General features: G+C 35.9%; 1 protein-coding gene across 4 annotated transcripts in view; it reads left to right on the top strand.

Annotated features, from left to right (window-relative positions):
• NEDD4 (NEDD4 E3 ubiquitin protein ligase) overlaps nt 1-21,641 on the top strand; it is a 58,383-nt gene that overhangs the window by 28,966 nt on the left and 7,776 nt on the right. For 2 of the 4 annotated variants that reach the window (XM_057398091.1, XM_057398061.1), the window contains 17 exons: nt 4,773-4,823; nt 7,633-7,694; nt 10,332-10,434; nt 10,741-10,910; nt 11,491-11,608; nt 11,736-11,903; nt 13,677-13,742; nt 14,355-14,474; nt 14,907-15,113; nt 15,900-15,977; nt 16,216-16,270; nt 16,361-16,419; nt 17,298-17,363; nt 19,367-19,596; nt 20,200-20,321; nt 20,421-20,491; nt 21,322-21,417. In XM_057398091.1, the coding sequence (XP_057254074.1) occupies nt 7,648-7,694; nt 10,332-10,434; nt 10,741-10,910; nt 11,491-11,608; nt 11,736-11,903; nt 13,677-13,742; nt 14,355-14,474; nt 14,907-15,113; nt 15,900-15,977; nt 16,216-16,270; nt 16,361-16,419; nt 17,298-17,363; nt 19,367-19,596; nt 20,200-20,321; nt 20,421-20,491; nt 21,322-21,417 (1,776 nt within the window). In that variant the 5' untranslated portion in view covers nt 4,773-4,823; nt 7,633-7,647. Of the gene's footprint in view, nt 1-4,772; nt 4,824-7,632; nt 7,695-10,331; nt 10,435-10,740; nt 10,911-11,490; nt 11,609-11,735; nt 11,904-13,676; nt 13,743-14,354; nt 14,475-14,906; nt 15,114-15,899; nt 15,978-16,215; nt 16,271-16,347; nt 16,420-17,297; nt 17,364-19,366; nt 19,597-20,199; nt 20,322-20,420; nt 20,492-21,321; nt 21,418-21,641 lie in introns of those variants that run through there. The other 2 variants (XM_057398071.1, XM_057398081.1) reach the window with 2 other exon arrangements.

Here is a 21,641-nt window from a genome sequence, read left to right as displayed (position 1 = left end):
TTTTAAGCTTTACAGTGTTAACTGGTGAAGGTAAAAGTGCACCTGGAATTGGTACTGCATGAGTTTGTTTCCAAACTTTATTTGGAGTCTTCCGATGTGGCACAAAAGCTTCTGCAAACTGATGCAGAAGTTTTCTGGTTCATGCTACTACGAAGTTAACTGACTTGATGTCAGACTTAATTACCAAATTAAATATTTGGTACTGTTTTCTAGTACTTTTTCCAGGTTTGGTTGGTTTAACACAGGAGGCCAAATCTGGATTGGCTCTTCATAAAATGTGATATTCTTGCTTTTTTTATATGGTAGCTTATTTGGCACATATGTCCATAAAACAAAGGGAACTCAAATTCCTGATAAATAAAATATACTCATTACTAACTTTTGACTTGTTCTCTGTTTATGTTGTGCTTAAGTTTGCTTGGTTATATTAGACAACTTCCTGTCTTCCTGTTACCTATGTGAGAATCCTTGTACGCAAAAAAAGGGAAAGCAAGCCATCTGAACTTTCTTTGTTAATAAACTTCTAAGCATAGTGCAAGCTTTCAAAGTAGCAAACACTCAGTGGAGTAATAATTACTGTAGACTAAATATGAACTTCTAAGGTTCTGGTTCTATATAAAAAGTGTAAGCTGTAAGTGGAGAAACAGGTGACACTTTTGCTCTGGTCTTTTTAGAGAAGCAGTTATCTGAAAATATCTGAAGCAGGGAAGAATTAGAGAAAAGAACTTGCGTGTCAGTTCTAAATGCTGTCTGTTAAACAGATGGTGAAACTGCTGAGGCATGTTACACTGACACCTTGCTGTTGAAGCAGCTGGCAGGGCTGAAGGTCCTGCAGAAACACGTGTTGCATAATAGCTGTTGATCTAACAGTACGTATTGTCTCTATTTTGACAATGCTGATAGGTTCTGATGTCTCAGTATTGTACCCAGTTGGCCATAGGTGACAACTAAAAAGAAGTGCCTACATACCATTAAAAATATTCTCCTCACCTTCTGCCTCTCCCCCTTAAAAATACATGAGTCTGTAATGAATTCCACGCATCAAACTATGTCACTTTGCAAGATAGAAACATTACTTTTGGAATCCGAGAACTTGGTAAGATCTTAGCATGATGATTGAATTTTGCATTTTTGAAACTGTTATTTTCCCGTGATGAATAGCACATGCTGGCAGTATTTTATGGAAGAAAATTCACTTTTCTTGATTTAGAGTTCAAGAGAACCAAAGAATATGCTCAGCACAGCATGAGAAGAAAAATTCTTCAAGTTGCTAGTGTAGCTTAGGAAAGTTATTCGGGTTTTTTTTTCGTTCTCATCAAGCTTGTAACTAATGTTGATGTTTGGGTGTTTAAGCAAGAAGAATGTTGGTTTTATAAGGAGTCTATTGAGCTCTTGTTTTCTCAAGCAGCGATAGTCCAGATCACTGTTTGTTTTTTCAATTTGAATTGATACTTATATTCCCTCCAGTAAAAGCGGTACGCTTTCTCATTTGGCCATACTGCTGTAGATTTCTGTGTGAAGGCCGGCTTAGGCACAACACGCTGCCTGTTTAGCCAGAAAAAGACTGGAAATATACTTAGGTTCTAATTCATGCACTAATACTAACAAAAATCAGTCACACAAGTTGGTAGAGAAAATATCTCTTATTTCAGCACCCTGGTCCTGTACAAGAGCTGTTTCAGAAGGCACTGTGATGAATCCAGCAATTAAAAAAAGCATTAAATTCAGTTAACTGTCTTAAAACATAAATTGATAAATTTACAGATTAAAACATAAATGATGAATTGCAGGTAATGTGCTCAGTACTGCTCTTAAGTGTGTGACTCAGATAAGCATGTCTGTTTAAAATCTATTTCTATCCAGTTTCTAATGGAAATTGCAGAAAAATAATCCAAAATCTTAACTGTTAAGGCATATTAAGTATATATTCTTAAAATAGATGAAAATGAGTTTTGGGCTGGATTATATTTGGTGCTTTTCCTTTTTGAGCATTCACTTTGGCATTGCACTACAGTTCTTTAAATGAATTGTATACAGTAGATGTCTGTCCTCACATGTTTTTAATAACTTTATATAGACTAAACCAGTGAATCAGAAAACTAAAAGGCCTCTTTGTTAGTGTACTCTATCATTAATTAAGGTTTATGCACTTACGGTTTGGCAAGCAGAAAGTTTGAGTTCTCTGGCTGTTAAGAAATTAGAAGTTGACGAGAACAACTGACCCACTTGTCCGTCTCGAAAAAACTGTGATGCCTGCTCTCATGAAATGGAGATCCAAACAATTTCAGCTCCATTGGCATTTAATTGTTAATGTGTGCGATGTCTATTTCAGAGGTTCTTTGGCACTTCTTTGAAGGCAGTTAATCAGCTTGTCACAGTGAGGCACATTGCTAAAGAGCATTCCTGCTATCTGATTTATGTGTTAGTTGTTTGGAGGTCAACAAAAATCCTCCACTGGAGGATTTTACTCTCTGGCTGGAGGAGAAAGTACTGTTAAAGGTTGGTTATCGAGGCTAGCTCTGCTAAAAATAGCAGGAGAGGCAGCAGAATAATAAAGTGAATAACAGGAGCGGAGCCCGTACTAAAATAATGCTGGTAACAAACACAATGTTCTGAGGTTTTCTGAAATACAGCAGACTTTTGTCCCACATTCCAGTAATTTATTTGAAAGGCATGTTCCACTTGAGGATTGCCAGGAACTTTACAAATACTAAGCCTTTTAACATGTCTAAGGTATGTGCCGTGCCATTTTAAAAAGAACCTCATAGGCAAAAATGATAGCTATATTTTTCCAGAAGCTTGTGGTCTGTAATAATACAGAAAGTTTTCCTTCAGTAGTTCAGGGAAGCTTCAGACTCTTCAGGTATGAAAACCTGTTGTAGATTTCTATTTCAAATGAGTTTGTGAAGTAAAAACGTGGGTGTTTTGTCTTTATTTCCACTCCCCCTTCAAATCTGAATGTAAGACGTACATGCTACAAATTCAGTCTGAAGGTGCGTCTCTAGATTTCTAGCACCTTATCATCTATGACAAGCTCTGCAGACTGGTTATGCTTTTTTGGAGGTATAACAATTTTGTACAGATGTGAGACACTGGTTCTCCATATACATGTATAATTTAAAGATGAAATGGACAAATGTAAGAGAACACAGCTAAAGAACAAGGTACCAGAATTATTAAAGGAGAAAGAACTGCTTCAAGAAATACTTGTAGCCATTAATGTCAGAGCTATTTGAATGGAGAATGGCTTCGATGGGACAAAAAGTGAGCAGGCTTGGACTGGAGCTTTAATACTTTAGAACATTGTCATTGAAAACTAAAACCATAGTTGTACTGGAAGAGAAGTGAGAGGCCCTAAGGTGAAGGGAATAGGTGTCAGTGAGATGCAGAGCCTCATAGTGGAAAGTTTTTGTGGAAGAAGGCCATCAGGATCCTTGGGTGATGAGTTTGATTAAAAGCTTGTGGTGCACCAGCAGACTTGGGAAAGAACAGGCACCAATTCTTCTGTTAGCTGGAAAAATCAGGAAGATCAGAAACCCAGAGGATGTACACAGGCTATACACGCTGTTGATGACTTCTACAGTTTCTTACTCTGCCAATGCAAAGAAACACTGTCTTGATACAGAGCAGACTTTGAAAATGCCATAGGCTTATACATACCTTTTAAAAATTTCATGCCCTCTTGATCTTAGCACACAGGCAGTGATACGCCTTCATGTTAAATGACCCATGTAATATGTCTTCCTGTTTTGGTGAAGGGTTGCAAAGCCTTTCAGATCACAACTGAACTTGAAACAACATATGCTTCAGTACTGCAGTAAGGAGTCAAGTGAAGTACTTGGGCTGTTGGCAGTGATTATTGGCAAATACTGAAATTACCTGCGTGAATTACTAAAATCTTAATTTCCTTAGCAGACAAAAATCAGTGATCAAAAGTGAACTGTACAGTGATAACCAGGTATTGTCAGGCCCTCCCCAGGTACAGCAGCATAGGCTGGAGGGAATCAGGCTGCAGAGTTGCTGGAGGCATAGTCTGGTTGTAGTCAGATAGTCCAGGCATCCAAGTCGGGGCAGAATCTTTCAGATTTTAGTTGTTAAAACTGAACTCCACAATGTGTGTAGGCAAGTGGTATTTTTTCATGGATGCAGTGCTTTTTAGTGCATTTTCAAATGTCAACAGGGATGTCAGGCAGGGGGGTAGAGAAAATGACAGACTTGAAGCTCCTGCTGCCGGGCTTTGGGACCATTGGAATTGCTCTGGAACTTCCAAAGCATTTATCACAGATGAAACTTATTTTTGCTTTCCCTCATTTTTAGCCATATAGCTGTATTATTTTGAAAAGAAAAAGAAAAGTTTATGTATGCCGTATAAAGAGGTGCCTAGGCTTACAGAAATTGTCAGGTGCTCCTAAGAGGAGGGTCCTTCAGGGCAATGTTTCTACTGGGAATGCTGATAGTTGTGGTCTTGATGCTGAACAACTCTCTCCTGTTTGATTAGCATTATTCTGTGTGATTTAAATCTCTGTCTAAATCTCTACCCCCAGCTCTCTCAATCCTCATTTATTTTGATGAAGGCTGAACTGTCCAGGTCTCTGAGTGTTGAGTCAATCCGAACTCTTCTGTACAGCAGAAGTCTTACTGTCTGTAATTTAAGAGTGTCTTTAAGTGCTCAGCAAGCATTACTGTGCTATCAGGGCTTTGGAACAATGTTTTTAAAACACTTTGCAACTTTAAACTTTCTGTGTTTTTTTGTTTGTTTTTATTTTCTGTAGACTCGAGATGATTTTCTTGGGCAAGTGGATATTCCTCTTTATCAGTTACCGGTTTGTATTTTTTGTTTGTTTTTGTTTTACAACTGTGAAAGGGAAAAATGATTCTGTATGTAACAGTATTTGTCTTCTAAGGAAGTTAACCTTACTGATAATACAAGTGATTAAATTCTGCTGCTCTGTGGGTTTTCTGTTTTGGTTTTCTTTTGTGAATTTGTTAGGTTTTGTTTTTTTTTTAGTGCTGATATTCATCAGAAAATATAGGTTACCTTGTGATTAGATATTGGTTTCTGCTGCTTACAGGAGTTAGGAGTGCTTTGAGCTTTTTCAAGAATAAAAACGCAAGGTTTGAAACAGTCTTGAAGACAAGAGACTGAAATTGTTGTATTTCTCAAAATACGTTAAAGTATACATTTACTTTTAATATTCCTTATAAGCAGATACAGGAAAGGGTAAGTGGGGAATAGTGGTAAATAGAGCTAGGGCTGCTTTGTACATTCTTTTAATATATATATATATGGTTTTAGGTTTTGGGTTTGTATTCCTTTTTCAAAGCACATTGTTAGTTTTAAGCAAATATCACCAAGAGCACTGAAATATGTAAACCTTTTCATTTTCTTCTGAGGTTTCAAAACATTAGCAAATACCAACAGATTTATCAGCAACTGTTTTAGAGACTGAATAACAACCATGGCAGAACCTTTCCAAGGGCAGTTGTTCTTTCATTCCAGTAGGAGCTGTGTCAGGAGTAGTTACAGATAGATCTTGTTTCCCATTGTAACTGGGATATGAGATCACACTAACTCCTTTGCCTCAGTCAGGTGGGTTGGAAAGACTGGCTATAATGTCCCTTTTTAGAGGGCTGACTGTGTTTCCAGTGCCCATTCGTAAGCTGGACAGCACTATCTGGACTTAGAGATATTGGTGCATTTCCTTTTTGTTTGTTTTGTCTTAGCATGAATTAATTTATAGAACCTCATTGAATTGTTTTCATGGCAATTTTCTCACCTTTCCTCAAACGCTGGCTTTTTCCTGTCTCCTCTTTCTTTCCATCTTCCTGGTTACTCGTCCTTAACGACTTGGTCTTGCCATCTAAATCCATTCTACTTTACTGGCCCAAATACACGTGGCGGTTTTTTGAAAGTCTTTTGTTTACATGAGTAAATATATCTTGGACAAATCAGTTTATAAATTCTTTACTATAAGCAGTTTTGGTTTTGCTTGATATGATGTAAATACAGACTCTTAGTAACAAGAAGCACTGACACTTGGGAACACTTATAAAGGGCAAATCATCTACAAAGTAAGATAGTTGGCAGATATGATTCTGCTCTTTCCAAACCAAAAATGTATTAATCCAAGTGTAATCTAGCATTGAATCTAAAGCAGCTGTTGTATTTGTAAAGTCATGAAATAATTATAAAACTTAGAGTAAGATGATCTTTTGCTCACCTCTGATGTATTTCCACAGTGTCTGTGTGTTTATGTTGGTAGAAATAATGTAATCCTGGGGAGTGGGGTGTGGAAAGCCCCAAAACCCACAAAGCGAAACCCCAATGTTAATTCAGTTTTAATTTCAAAGAAGTATTTACCTTAGTTGTGAGGTAATTCATATTGCAAGCGTAGGACCTGTTCTTGTGCATTACACCAGTGTAACACACACATCATTACAGGTTGAAAATCTGCATTTTAAGTAAGTGAGGGTGGAACACTTCAACTTGAGTGTAGTATTTCTAAATTGTATTCGTAAGGGCTTACACCAAGATGTCCGAAATGCAAGAGAGCATTTTGTTTCTGAGATTTGATGTAACAGTTATCACATTCAGTAAAATTTAGACAGCTTACTCATAGGACTTTTCATAACAAATTTCAGCAGTTCCAAATAAAATTCTAAAATCTCTCCCTTAATAATGTCTAACCTTTAGATTCTGGGTTTTATGTTTTTTTTTACTTCTTTCTAATCACATAGTGACATAAATTAGGTATTTTTTGAAAATACTGTTACTTTGGTCTTTGAAGATTGCATCATGACCATTGTTCTTAAATAAAAGGCCTACAAGCAAAGCAGTCTCAAGTCTTTCCTTGTATTCTAGAGTACTTTTGGAAATGGTTAAAATGTCTTGATTAACAAGCACATAAAGTTACTCCCCAGAATCTGCAAACAGCTGAAAAAGGAGGGGAGGAAAGGGCTCGTGAAAGAGATTGACAAATGTTCCTAAACAAATGGTATTGTAAAAATCAAATGGTTTTGTAAGAACTGCAGAACTTCACATGGATTAGAAATAGTTTTGTCAACCAGAAAAAGAAGTATCTTTGTTTTCTTTAATGATCCCTCGTGTGTTTCTGTACCTGTCTGTGGAATGTGTATTTATAAACTTATGTCAGTTTACTTCTGTGCTTTTTTCTGTTAAGCAACTTCACTGTTGTGAATTGGAACGGAGGTGTTCTCGGAATAGATTCTTCTGTGATTAATTTTATCCCCAAGTCCTAGAAATGTTTTTTTACATGCATTCTGTGTAAAAAATATTTGAAAAATACTGAGGGAGGAAAGAGAAGTTATGGCAGATATTTTAAATGTGAAAATTGAGACTCTGTTTCTTGTTGTCAGGCTTAACAGTTTTTTCCTGTGCTTTAGAAACTGTAATATATGTATACACTGAAAGGTAATTTTTTTTCATGAACTGGGGATTTAGTCTTATAACTAAGATTAAAGCTGGTATTGCTGTTACTGTACCTAAAGCTGTAATTTACGTTTTAAAGTGTTATCTGGCCTGTGAAGAAACTCGCTGTAAATTTCTGATCATTTTCTTTAACTTCAAGTGTTGGGTACAGATTTTTCTTGAAAAAACTTGTCTTATTCCAGACAGAAAATCCAAGTATGGAGAGACCATATACATTTAAGGATTTTGTTCTTCATCCAAGAAGGTTAGTAAATACTCCATAATAATTCTAAGTTTCATATCTAAAAAATGCCGTTATGCAATTGCTTGTACATAGGTAAACACTGTCTATGTTTTTATGTTTTCATGGAAGAAATTTGAGGATCAATGGAGTAAGGTATTTGCGATTCTACTAAAAAGTCAACATTTATGTTCTGCTTTTGGCTGGGATAGAGTTAATTTTCTTCCCAGTAGCTGGTGCAGTGCTGTGTTTTGGCTTTAGTCTGAGAACAGTGCTGACAGCACACCGGTGTTTTAGTTGTTAATAAGGTAAGGCTTACTCTGATCAAGGACTTTAGGATATCATGCTGTGCCAGTGAGGAGGGGCACATGAAGCCTGGAGGAAACAGAGACAGGACACCTGACCCAAACTAGCCAAAGGGGTATTCCATACCACAGCATGTCATGCCCAGTATAGACACTGGAGAGAGTTACCCGGAAGGCCCAGATCACTGCTCGGGTCGGGCTGGGTATCTGTCAGCGAGCGGTGAGCAATTGTATTGTGCATCACTTGTGTTTTTTGTTGCGTTTTTTTTCCCTTTACCCTTTAGTTTTATATTCTCTCCCCTTGTTGTTTCCCTTATCATTATTATTAATGATGGTAGTAGTAATATATTATACTTTACTTACTAAACTGTACTTATCTCAGCCTGTGGGTTTTACATTCCTTTGGTTCTCCTTCCCATCCCACTCAGGAAGGGGGGACCGTGAGTGAGTAGCTACATGGTACTTAGCTACCAGCTGGATTTAAACCGCAACAATTTGTTTAAATACTTACAGACAATTTCATAAGAATAAACCATTTTTTCTTCAGGCCATGGTATAATTCATTTTATAACTTCATCTGAACCAGTTTACTGTTTTGCTGAACAGTGAAATTGGTCACCAGTATTACCCTGTAACTCTTTTATCCCTTCAACTTGAAATTGTTTCCTGCCTTCCTGTTTCTTTTGTTTGCCCATTTCATGTAAGCAGTTTCATCTGACCTTAATTATAAGCAGAACTTATACTTAAAAACTTAAACTGAAAAGCTGCTTAACATTTAAGACCTGTGTTTAAAAAAAAAAAGATTTTTTTTTTCCAATTCTGTTAGTGTTACTTGTTACAGGTTTGGTTTTAAAATGTAGATTTTTAACCTAAATCTGAGCAGTTATAAGAAATCTGTATTGAAATAAAATACATAAAATGCATGTCTATTTTTTCAGATAATAGGTTCCAATTTAGAAATAACATCAGAACATGTGGGATCTATAGGTCTTTCTCAGCCACATTGGTAGCAAAAGTATTTTACAGTTCTTAACTTTGAGCAGATCAATTGTTTTAACAGAATTAGTGACTGTCAAGTTTCATTCTGATCTCCTGTTTTTCTGAATATTACATTTCCTATCCTATAAATGAATCAAGAGTAATATTTATTGTCTCTACATAAATTAACTTCAGTTGCTTGTTAGTCAAGAATCTGATTTCTTCTTGTAGTGGCTACCACGGGAATTGGGCAGTGCTCTGTAGTGCCACAGGTTTGGGCACTTTTCTGCCTGAAAATCTTATTGTAACAACTTTTAGGCGCTTTAGTGTTGCTAACGCATGTTCTTCAGTTTTGCCCATATTTGCTTTTACTGATGAATATTAATAATAAGGTTACTACCTTTCCAATACCTCAAGCTGAGTAAGAATTATTAGTATGTTAATCCTCAAATGCAGTACTTTACTTTATTGTATTGGAAAAAAAGAGAGTAAGCTAATTCTGTCAAAGAGATATGGGCCTTTCTGAAACTAAAATGCAGTCTGAATGAACATGTTTATAAACCACTGTGTTTCTAAATCAACATGAATATTTTTATGGATAGCAGAAAATCTAATTCACTTTTTTTGCATGGCAACAAACAAAAACCCCAAACCCAAAGCATGAGATCTTAGTGATGTGAATTGGTTTGGTTTTTTTTGTTAGTATTTTTTTTGTTGTTTTTTTTTCTTTTTGGTCTTTATTAAGATCATGTGCAGGCATCCGGTTCACTCAGTATTTTCAGGATTCTTTTTTGGTGGGTTTCTTTTTTTTGGGACAGGGGTGTTTGTCTTTTGGTTTTTGTTTTTTTTAATATACCTATAGTCAAATGGATGAGATAATTCGGCAGGTTTCTTTTCCAAGTGCAAAAACTAAATAAAATCAATATGGGGAAATCCTGTTTTCAAGCTTCTAATGAGGCATTAAGATAAACACAGCGAGGCAGATGCTGAAGTATCAGCTTGCTGTAACTTAAAATTCTAGGCAAAGTAGTCCTATATAATGCTTGATAGATTGTCTGCATGCAGTCAAATGATCATAATTATATGAATGAAATTGTCATGATTCATACTTTCTTGTTCTTGTTATTCATTGGTTACTAGTGAAGTTTTCCAAAGAGTGTGTTGGAAAGAAAGGTTTCTAGTTGTGGTGCATAAATCTAAGGGTTTTCAGAAGTCTGAAAACTCAATATCGTTATTTATCTTCATTAAATTGTAAAAAGCCAAGTTTGTGTTGAAAGACTTAAAAGGAATCCTTTAGCAGTGCTTTTTCAGCTGTTTTTATTTCCAGGTAACAATTTAACAAGTGCACAACTAGAATGTTTTATTTTCTCTTCTGCAGCCATAAATCAAGAGTTAAAGGCCACCTTCGATTAAAAATGACATACTTACCTAAAAGCAATGGGTCTGAAGAAGAAACCACAGAACAGGCAGAAGAATTAGAGGTGGGAAAGACATATTTGTTGCTGAAAAATCTAGCAAATGTCTTCAGCTGTTAAGGATGGTTATAGTAAAAATGGATGTTAGGAATCACAAAACTGTAAATAGTGTTTTAAACAGAAGGCAATTGCTTGTATCTTGGAAGTTGTAAGACTGCACAAAAATTCTGGAGTGTTTTTTCTGACTAAAGGAGTGGGTTTGTCAGTATGCCTAAAAAAAGAACACATACGTTAGGCTTTTGGGTTTGATCTGGTACTGACTTACCATATGTCTATTAGTAATATTAATGTAGTTAATATTATATCTCCCAGCCTGGATGGATTATATTGGACCAACCAGATGCTGCTAGCCAGCCACAGCAGCAGCAGCAGGAATCTCCTCCGCTGCCTTCAGGCTGGGAAGAAAGGCAAGACATCCTCGGGAGGACCTACTATGTCAATCACGAATTCAGAAGAACACAGTGGAAAAGACCAACTGCTCAGTATGTCTTTTGGCCTGAAAATTCAGGTCTTATATTAACTAGTGTAACTAGTTCACTCTAGTTATAGTGACAGCAAGGACAGCCAGAAAATGAACAGCTTGAGAATTAGTAGAGAGCTTTTCCATGACTTAACCTTCAAGCCCATGTGTAATGATCACTGGTTAATGGTCATTTTAACCGCATGGTATTCTTTCTGTTTTCTGGAAGCATGCATTCAAATAGAAACTGGTTGCAATTGTAAGAGATAGTATCTACAGAAATGGAAAGGAATTCATTTTCCAGCTCTGAACCTGGTTCCTCCTTCCCAACAGGCACTGCATTAAATTATTTACCTTGGTTTTTTTTTTAATTGTAGTGCTTTTTCTTAGTGTGTGAATTACAAAAATAATTCCGGGACTGCTCTCTGTTTCTTAGTTATGCTTCATGTGGATGTGAGTGCTTATTCTTTTTAAACACTTTGCATTAATTTTCACAGCTCACTGTGTCTTTTCCTTTTGTGTGTTTTTGCTGTTAGCCTAGCTTACTGTTGAAAGGTAAAACATGGCTACTGTGTGCTGACTTCCCTCCCTTCCTCCAACAGGGACAATGTAGCTGTTGCAGACATTGGTAGCGTGCAGTTGGAGGCCCAGCATGTGTTCACTCATCGTCGACAGATATCAGAGGATACAGAAAATCTCGACAACAGAGATTCCCCCGAGGTGAAAACAATCTCTGAATGTTTCTGAAATGCAGTTAACTTTTTTATCTAATCAAAAAGCTGGTCTTAACTATTTGTGACTTGGAACTACTTTGTAAAATTATTTTTTCTTTATTTTCTTTTTAAAGAGCTGGGAAATTATAACTGAAGATGAGGCAACAATGTATAGCAATCAGAACCTTCAAATACCTCTCTCTCAGAGTAATTCTGACATACAGACTCATCTTGCAGAAGAATTGAATGCCAGACTTACTACCTCTGGAAGTTCAGCTACTGGCCAGTCAGCCACCTATACTGTAAGTTATTTTTCTCATTGTTCTAATGGATAGAAATATCTACAATATTTTGCTCAAAATGTTACTACTGATAGATCCATAAATACTTAATTTCATCTCAAATACAGAGGATTTAAGATTTTTTTTTTAAACTGGAACAGTTTAAAAAGCAAACATTTTATTCTTACCTACTTCACTTATGTGAATTTCTGCCTGAGATTGAAACAGACTTGCATGAACTGTTTTACAGTCTGTAAATCTACCCTTTCTACTGTCATACTGAATGCTGAAAACTACAGATGAAGGAAGCTATATCCTAAAAGCTTATTTCTAAAGGAGTTGTGCTGTATTAGTTACTTTTTCCACTAGGACAAGTTTATTTTTCATTGTGAATATTGGCAGAAAGGTTTATGATTGGTCTGAGTAAAACTGGTACCTCCGTAGCAGTGAAAATGGGACCTTGCTCATGCAGTTCCACAGCCGTGTGCCAGTCAGGAAACTTGTGTGATCTCTCAGTGAGTCTGTTCAGCTTGCCAGCCCAGCAGAAAACTATTCTCTTTTTTCCTCTCAGCTCTGTTTTTATTTGCAGTTAGCAAGCTGAAACAGCATGCTGTTTTGTCTAATAAATAAGATGGTGGCAAAGGGGAAGCAGCAGGAGTACATAGCCAGGAGTGAGGCATGTCTTTTTGGTGGTAGCAAGCAATTAAATATGCTCAGCTGTCTTGTGAAACCCGAGCTCTACAAACAGCCTGGTAACCTGATACGTGACTTGAGAAATCCACTGTCCATTCAGGAAAGCCTATAGAGGTGACCCAGACCATCCAGTCTGTAAGGTTGTGGTATTTAAATAAAATCATTAGCTTTTGTGATGCTGAGAATGCCATTTCAAATGGAAATTTGGAGTTGACTGGTTTTCTAAGTTGGTACAAAAGCATCATTAGTGTTGCTAGAAACAGCAAAGTGAAAGTAACAAGACTTTACTGGATCTCTGCTATTCAGAATCCTGTGGATAACAAGAAAACTGTTATTTCAGCTTGCTTGGGTGGCCTAAGCGAAGGAAGAGGCAGATGTTCAAATTATTTGCGCGAGCCAGCTAGAATGACAATCTTGCCTCTTTTTACCTTCATCACCCCAAAGAAAAAGCTAAAAAAACTTAATTATACTTTTTTCTTTTAAATATTCTTAAAAGAGTACATGGAGAGGTAACAGTCCTTCAAATCATCTGGGAAGTTCTGGAGCAAGATGAAATACCGTTGCTTAATTGTAGCAGATGAAATCTAAATATGATTCTAGGCTGAAAGGTGGATGCTTACAGAAAGTCCAGGGATTAAGTTACTCTTCTCAAACTGAATGTCTCAGACTCTCAAATCGTGTCATTATTGACTTAATCTAATCTCTGAAAAGTTACATTAGCCCTGATCAATCACAGGCTTTAGTGTACTGTGACAGGGTAATGTAGTAAGTTCTATACTGTAAATTCAATTTAATGCAACTGCTTATAATTAACTCCAGTATTTTACATGTGAAAACATCTGTTGTTAGGGTTTTCAGAACTTTCACAAGCCTCTATTTTCTGTTTAAAGGTTATAATAGAGTGTGGAACTTAGTATTTGTAGGAGTATGAAAACAGGAGTTTCCAAAATACTAGATTTGATTGATGTTTCAGAACAAGTAAGACACTTTGTTCAAGATGAAAACTGTAATATTTAAAGTGTGATAACCATTGTTGACCGTTTGCTGCCATCCTTAAAGTTGCAATAATAACTAATGTGTCATTCCTCTTTACTACTTCAGAACCATTCCAGCAGAAGAGGGAGTCTGCAAACATACAGAGTTGAAGAGCAGCCTGCACATCCAGTGGTATGTCATTTTCCCCAGAGAAACACAGGCTTGGGTAGCAGAGAAGCTGGAGGAGTTTTTAATTTAAAACTGTTTCTTACGTGCTGATATTTTAAATGAGATTTGGCCTTTGCTTCTGGCAGCTGCCCTAACAAAATTGCAGTTATGAGTCTAGCAAGATTGGAGTTCGGTTATAAAGCTTTCATGTTCCAACTTTGTGATTTTAATTTATCATTAGCTTAATGCATGCAGAAGGAAGTAGTCTTCCCACGACGACAGTAGTTTTATTTTGCAAATTGTTTGCTTTGTAATTAAAAGCTGTACCACCATTCTTACATTATGTTTTCATGGTGATGCTGCAAACTAAGCCGAAGTATTAGGGGATCAGCTTATACCTAAACCAGGTATACATATGATTCCTTTTAGATGAGGAGCTTGAATATTAAAAACCCTGTTACTTCATACTATTCAGTAAGGACTTAAAAACTGCTTTTCTATTTTATTTAGTTTGTGAAAATCATGAACCTTCTGAGTTACGGTCTTGTTTTGTTGTTTTAATTGGGTAGAGGAAAGCCTTTTTGGTCAATTTCATAGTTTTCTTAATGTTTTTCTTCTGTTATCATTAATATTTAGTTACTGCCTACTTCATCTGGATTACCCCCAGGCTGGGAAGAACGACAAGATGAAAAAGGGAGGTCATATTATATAGATCACAATTCTAGAACCACTACCTGGGTAAAACCAGTTGTACAGGTACTGTCTGTCTTCTGATTTATTAATATTTGTAATCATTCAACCATTTAAGCATTTCACATAATAGAAGTAAAGTTTAGGGAAGTCTTTGAAATGAAAAAAGGCATAAACTGGTAACGCACTACATAAAATATGTGAGAGAATGCAACAAGAGTTAGGAACAGTAATATTTATGGCAAGTCACTCTATTATCAATGTACATGAAAGCCTTCTGGAGGGTGATAGCTGATGAGAAACCGTAAAGACTTCTTTTAACCTTTGAACCATATGCAGTGATTGCTAGTCAATGTTGTTGATATTAGACTGAAATCTGTATAGTGTCTGGCACTTGCTTTATGAAGCTTCTTTCATGAGTCAAAACACAGGTTAATAGAAAAAATACATTGTTCTACAAGGCTTTGATTTGATACTTTTTTTTATCATTTACCATAGACTGCTGTGGAAACAGGTCAGTTGTCAGCTACACAAAGCATTTCTATGGGAAGACAATCACAAGCAACATCAAGTGATTCATCACAACAGTCTTCCCAGCAGCAGCCTGAAATGGAGCAAGGATTTCTCCCTAAAGGCTGGGAAGTTCGACATGCACCTAATGGGAGACCATTCTTTATTGACCACAATACCAAAACTACAACATGGGTAATGGAAAACTGCTCTTGTGGACTGAAATTACAGTTCAAGCCAAAGCTTTGCTGCTTTCAGCAAGCTTCTCTAGATTTCTTTAGTGCCAAGATAGCTGTGTCACGTCCCTTAAGGAACATATGTAAAATAAAAATGCAAAGTCATTTACATTATCTGTCATGAGTAGAACATGATGAATTTTACAAACTGTATGGGTACTTGAAAGTTTAGGTTGGAAGGAAGAAAATACTGATGCGTGTAGGAATTTGTTTTGCAGACATAAAGCATCTCCTACATGACACTTCTGTCATAACTATGAAATTATGATAGCTTATATGTCCTGTTAACAGAAATCGGTTTTGTGAACTTACCTTCTACAGGAAATTCATTACCTTGAATTTGTCACGTGGTTCAGTGCACAGTGCAGATTCCTGTGAAAAGCAGGCCAGGTGTAGCTACAATATGGATGAGGGAGTTGTATAGCTACAGTTCCGCAGAGTGGCACTGCACACCACTAGGGAGTGTTTATGGACTTCAGCATTTACAGAGTAGGTCTGTATTACTGTCAGTGAATGAGAAACAGAGAAATGCATTAAATTGATTCAAAATTAATATTAATTTCTTCAGGATTATGGAAAGACCAAATTTTACACAAACACCTTCTCCCTATGTAGCTGTATAGAATATGCAACAACTATCCAGATGGTACTTGGCATATTCTTTACCCAATCAGTAATAAAGATGAAAGTATTAAAAGCAAAACTACAGAAGGATTGTAACATGCTGCTTGTTTTGTTTTCAAAGGAAGATCCAAGACTGAAAATTTCTGCTCATCCGAGGAGAAAGACTTCCCTAGATCCAGTAGACCTGGGTCCATTACCAGTGAGTAAACAGTTTTAACCTTTTTTTGCAGATACAACAATTTAACTACTTCAGTTAGCCCTATAGAAACTTGCACATGAGAAAATGCAGCCTGCTTTTTTATACCAAAAATACTGTATTTTAAACTCCAGTGCTGAGGGTAGATGGAAAGGAGGAATGCCTCCAACTGCAGATCATGCTGAGTTGTATGAAAACTATACAGCCCGAAATTTGTAATAAAAGTGTGTCCTTCTTACAGCCAGGGTGGGAAGAAAGAACTCACACAGATGGAAGAATATTCTTCATAAACCACAGTACGTATAATGTAGTGTTCTCCACCCACTCATCATCGTAAATCTGAACATTAGCTAAATTAGTGGAACTAATTCAGAAATGTCTTGCAGATACAAAGAAAACACAGTGGGAGGATCCCCGACTACAGAATGTGGCAATAACTGGACCAGTAAGCTTTTGTTATGTAGCTTTATGTATTTTTCAGGAATATTGTTAATAGAATTCAAACAAACTCGTCGTTTATCAGATATTCAGTCTAGAAGATGAAACTTCCAGGGTGTTTAAGCAAGGCATTTTCATTTCTTGATTTCAGGACTGTTTAGAAAGCTTTTGGTGGAAATGTTTTTTAAAATGCCAGAAAGAAAAATCAGTTTCCACAGTAGCTGGAAAGTTTGGGGGCTTGAAGCAGACAAATATTATTTTTTATCCACAGTGTCAAAAAAAAAAAAAAGTCTTTAAAAGGAATTAAATTAATTTCCAACTGAAAAATAATTATCTAGCCTTGACACTTAATCCGAAGTGCAAAATTACCAGGACTAATTGCAAAGACGGTGCACGTTATAATTATAGATGGGTTTTAGTGTTCAGCTGATATCTGTGTTTATTAATAGCCTGCATATGTAAACAACCTTCTCTGTCCATGGAAAATAGAGGTGATTGTAGCCAGGTCTGTCATGATACAGCAGGGAAGGACTATGCGTTATGTAAGTCACCAAAAGCATTTTGGTCACTTTGATCTGGGTCAGTCAGTGATCTGATTCACATCAGCTAATAGTAAAGTACAGGATAAATCCTATGGAACAGTAAAGTATAGGATAAATCCTATCAGAACAAATGATCTGAACAGAGAAGTACTTTTCGTTCCAGATGTTTTGAACTGTCTGTATTTATAAACTGGAAGTCTCCATTTATGCTTATATTCCTGTTTTCTCAGAATTTAAATGCATTTGTCTGTTTTTCATAAATATAGACTAGTTTCTGTTACATGAATTGGTAGAATATTTCAAGCACGTTTTTTTCTTTGTTTTTCTTTTCTTCTCCCCAAAGGCTGTGCCTTACTCCAGGGACTATAAGCGGAAGTATGAGTTCTTCAGAAAGAAATTGAAGAAACAGGTTAGTAATCAGTAGGAATCCAGTAGAAGATTAAGAAACTTACAGCCCCAAACAAAGGAAAGCTTAGGTTACAGTGAAAAGAAATTGAATTTTGTAACCTGCTTATGGCTGTTAAGTTTACTGTCAGATCGCAAATACAGTTGTGAAGCAGTGACTTGGTAATGATTAGAGTTTAATCTAACAGCAGAATTGGTGACTTTATGTAGTGTTGAGACTGAGTAATCTAATTGAGAAAGTAGAAATTCTAAAAGGTTAAAATAACTCGTGAACTTGGAAGTAGGCTGGCAACAGAAAAGTTTGGAAATCGCTGATCTAGCATACTAGTTTTTGGAACTCAGCATACGGAAATACAAGTTCTCAGAATAGATTTTAGACTGTCCAGATTGAAATTGGTACTGTCATCTTGATCAGGCTAAGTGATTGCAGTAAATTCTTATAGCTTTAAAATCTTAAGTTTATGAATCTCATTTGCAAGTTCTAGTTTGAAGTGGCAGTGCCAGATATATTTATAACACATAGCATAAAAGACTCTAAATAGCATCTGGATATTAGGATAACAATGAGTCTCTGCAGAACTGCAGTCAAATTTGGTATCCTTGAGAGATATTTTACATATATAAATACAGCCTTTGAGTTTAGACCCCTAGTTCACCTTTATCTACCAAGTCTGTCTCTATCCTGTCTCTGTGTTTTGAACTGACATGTAAATTGCATGCAATTATATATGCACCTCACTTTTTGAGTTCCAAGTCAAACAAGCCTGGCATTCATTCAAATGTCATTATCCTAATCTGAGAAGTGATAGACAGCTTAGCCACGCAAAGTAATTGTACTCATTAAAGAACTAAATACATGTCTAGATTTTAAAGCATAGGTTACTATTGCCTTTTAAACATTCACAAATACCTAAATGACAATTTAGGGTTAGGGATTGATTTATATTGAGATTAAATTATTGAATACTATTTTAATCAGCAAAGTTTGGTTTCAGGAATTGATTTTATTATTGCTTAAGCTTTTTTTGTTTTAATCCTAAAAATTTCATTTGCAACTAAAGGCAGGAGTTTTTAACTTTTTTTTTAATTTAGAGGTGTTTACTGCTTTCTGAAATGGTGAAAAAGACCTATAGATTTCAACCACCATCTAAATAGGGAGATGGTAGTGTAAAGTATTTTGTAATGTGGAAAATGGCAAATAATGTGCTCCCCCACCCCAAGCAATTATTTTTTGCTTATAGTTTGGATCAAGCTGCTGTTGGATATAAATAGGCATTACATTTAATTGCAGCATTCTAGGTGGGGTTTTTTGTAATTTAAGCTAGACTGTTTAAGGAGTATAAGAAAATAAAAAGGAAACATATCCAAACATGTGCTCTTCCGAGTGATTTATGAAATACTTCTGCATTCAAAAATTCAGTATTTCTACTTGGTGTGTTCTTTGAAATTTGAAATATATTGAGTTTCATTGCATCATCCTCATCTAGTCATAGAGAAACACGAGATGAAATTTCCTGTCCCCACTTTCACTGAATTTCTCAATTTTGCCTGAAGCAATTGCTGAAATAAACTGGCTGAAAACAATAATTTAATGATTCAACAGAGTTTTAGTCCTGGTTTATTAGGGATTTACTCTGAGTGGGTTTGTTTTTTTTTTGGTGTTCTTTTTTGTTTGTTTTTTTTTAAATTGAGCTTAAATTATGATGAATTTTCATTGTTAAAAAAAGATTCCAGGCCTTGGTGCATGCAGAACAACTGAGCATATGCTAGTAAGAATTTATTTTAACCCTATTTTCTTGGTATGAAATGGAGTTTAGTATCTGAAACTCTCCATGCAAGTTCTATGTGAATAGAACCTCGTGTCAATCATACTGCGTTATGTTTACAAATCATTTAAGTAAAGGATTTGTGTGTCATTCTTTGTCTATAGAATTTGTGCACTCTGTAAGACTTGAAGATGCTGGATTTTATTATTTTATTCTATCTTTTCATTATTTTTTTTTTTAGAGTGATATTCCAAACAGATTTGAAATGAAAATTCATCGCACAACAATCCTTGAAGATTCCTATAGAAGAATTATAGCTGTAAAGAGAGCAGATTTTCTTAAAGCAAGACTTTGGATTGAATTTGATGGTGAAAAAGGTTTAGACTATGGAGGAGTGGCCAGGGAATGGTTCTTCCTTCTCTCTAAAGAAATGTTTAATCCTTATTATGGATTGTTTGAATATTCAGCAACGTAAGTAATACAGGTCTGGAAGACATGAAAACTAGTTTAGTTAGGGAAAGTAGATCAACTGTATTTCTCATATCTACTTTAAGAATTGAGCTAATCCTCCCCCATCCCCAGCTGTATAGAAGAGTTTAGTTAACAGCAGTATTCTGCATCTAGTTCTTTGTTTGACAGAAGAATAATGCAAAGACAGTACCAGTATTTTTGTTTGTTTCAGCAATCTAACATAAGCTGTGTCATCTTTGCAGAGACAGGCATCCGCTTGCAACCATCTACTACTTACAGAGGAAGCATTATTTAACAAATAATGTGGAGAATGTTATTCTGACTACTGTAAAAACAATAGCCATTAAATCTTTTTTCTTTGGTAGATTTCTAACTTAGGAAGGTAGTTCATAGTGTTTCAAAACTATTATTTCTGCTATGCCAGTGAATATTGTTTAGTATTAGATTAGCAATTTATTAATCCAAATATGATTAGTTTTCAATGTCATGAAAAGTAATATCTGATTTAACTAGTGATGTCTTTTGGATCTTCAAATCTGGGACAGTTCCAATAGCACAAAATTTGTTTTTCTTTTTCTTCCTTGCTTCCTCCCTCAACTTCAGAGATAACTATACTCTGCAGATCAATCCAAACTCTGGACTTTGCAATGAAGATCATCTCTCTTATTTCAAGTTTATAGGTCGTGTAGCTGGAATGGCTGTCTACCATGGCAAACTTTTGGATGGTTAGTATGTATTTTATTTAATGTGCTATTTAGATTAATATTGTGGATATTTTGAATTTTAAGTTATGTACTATTAAATTTATTTGTTCTTCTTTAAAGCCTTTTTTATTCGTCCTTTCTACAAGATGATGCTCCAAAAGCCAATAACACTTCATGATATGGAGTCTGTGGTATGTAATTTGCTTTATCATGTATTTTCATAGAATTGTGGAATCATAGAATTAGGGCTGGAAAGGACCTTAAGATCATGTAGTCCAAACCCCCCTGCCATGGGCAGGGACACCTCCCACTAAACCATGTCACCCAACCTGGCCTTGAACACCACCAGGGATGGAGCATTCACAACTTCCTTGGCAACCCATTCCAGTGCCTCACTACCCTCACAGTAAAGAGTTTCCTCCTTATATCCAGTCTGAACTTCCCATTTAAGTTAGGGTTTCATGATCTTTATTGTATATATGTTTTGAATGACATTGTGAATGAGCGTGATTTGAAGATATTTTAGGCTACATCTTTCGTAAGTCTTAAGTTGTATAGGAATTAAAAATTCCACTGAAAATCAGAGACTTGGACTCTGGTTTAAGTCAGTTAAGCTATATTGAAAAATTTACTCAGAAATTCCTGTGGTGTTTTTTTAGATATTTTTAAACTCTAAGGTTTTGAAAATGAGCTATAAACATCTTTGGGATCCCTGTCTCAACTTGATTTTAAATTAGTTTGTCTCTTTTGATTATTAACAATAAATGTATTATACTTTCAGAGACTGAAAATACTAATGAGTGATAGAATGTAATATTTTCAGAGGAAATCTTATCACTATTGTGCTACGTGAGAGATTTTTAGTCCTGAGATTGTAGACATCTGTACAATTGCAGAGGCTCTGTAACCAACAAGGGGTTAGCCTAGGTAGCAGCATTCACTGGGCTGTAATGGAGCCTTCTGTAGCATCAAAGGTGGCTACTCTATTTTGTATTTATTACCTTGTAATTCTCTCTTTTAGGACAGTGAATATTACAATTCTCTGAGATGGATTCTTGAAAATGATCCAACAGAACTGGACCTCAGATATGTAGTTGATGAGGAACTTTTTGGTCAGGTTTGTATGTTTACATAATGTAGAACAGACAAAACATGAAAGAAAACCATTTGGCCTATGAATTTAACTGATTTTATCTGTATGGTATTAAAACCCCTTCATTCACAGTCATGTTGGTTTGTTCAATCAGCTGCATCTTTTAGCTGGCACATGTTTAGGCAGTGCTCTGTTAGCCTGGCTGGGATGTGACAAAGGACTTGGAAATAAGCAAAACTTTAAAAAAT

This window comes from Pezoporus wallicus, unplaced genomic scaffold (genome assembly GCF_028554395.1).
Source record: "Pezoporus wallicus isolate ANWC-B61680 ecotype Strahan unplaced genomic scaffold, APGP_CSIRO_Pwel_v1 contig_3952, whole genome shotgun sequence".
NCBI lineage: Eukaryota > Metazoa > Chordata > Aves > Psittaciformes > Psittacidae > Pezoporus > Pezoporus wallicus.
Note: the sequence above shows the minus strand (reverse complement) of the source record. Positions and strands in the feature narration are given on the sequence as shown.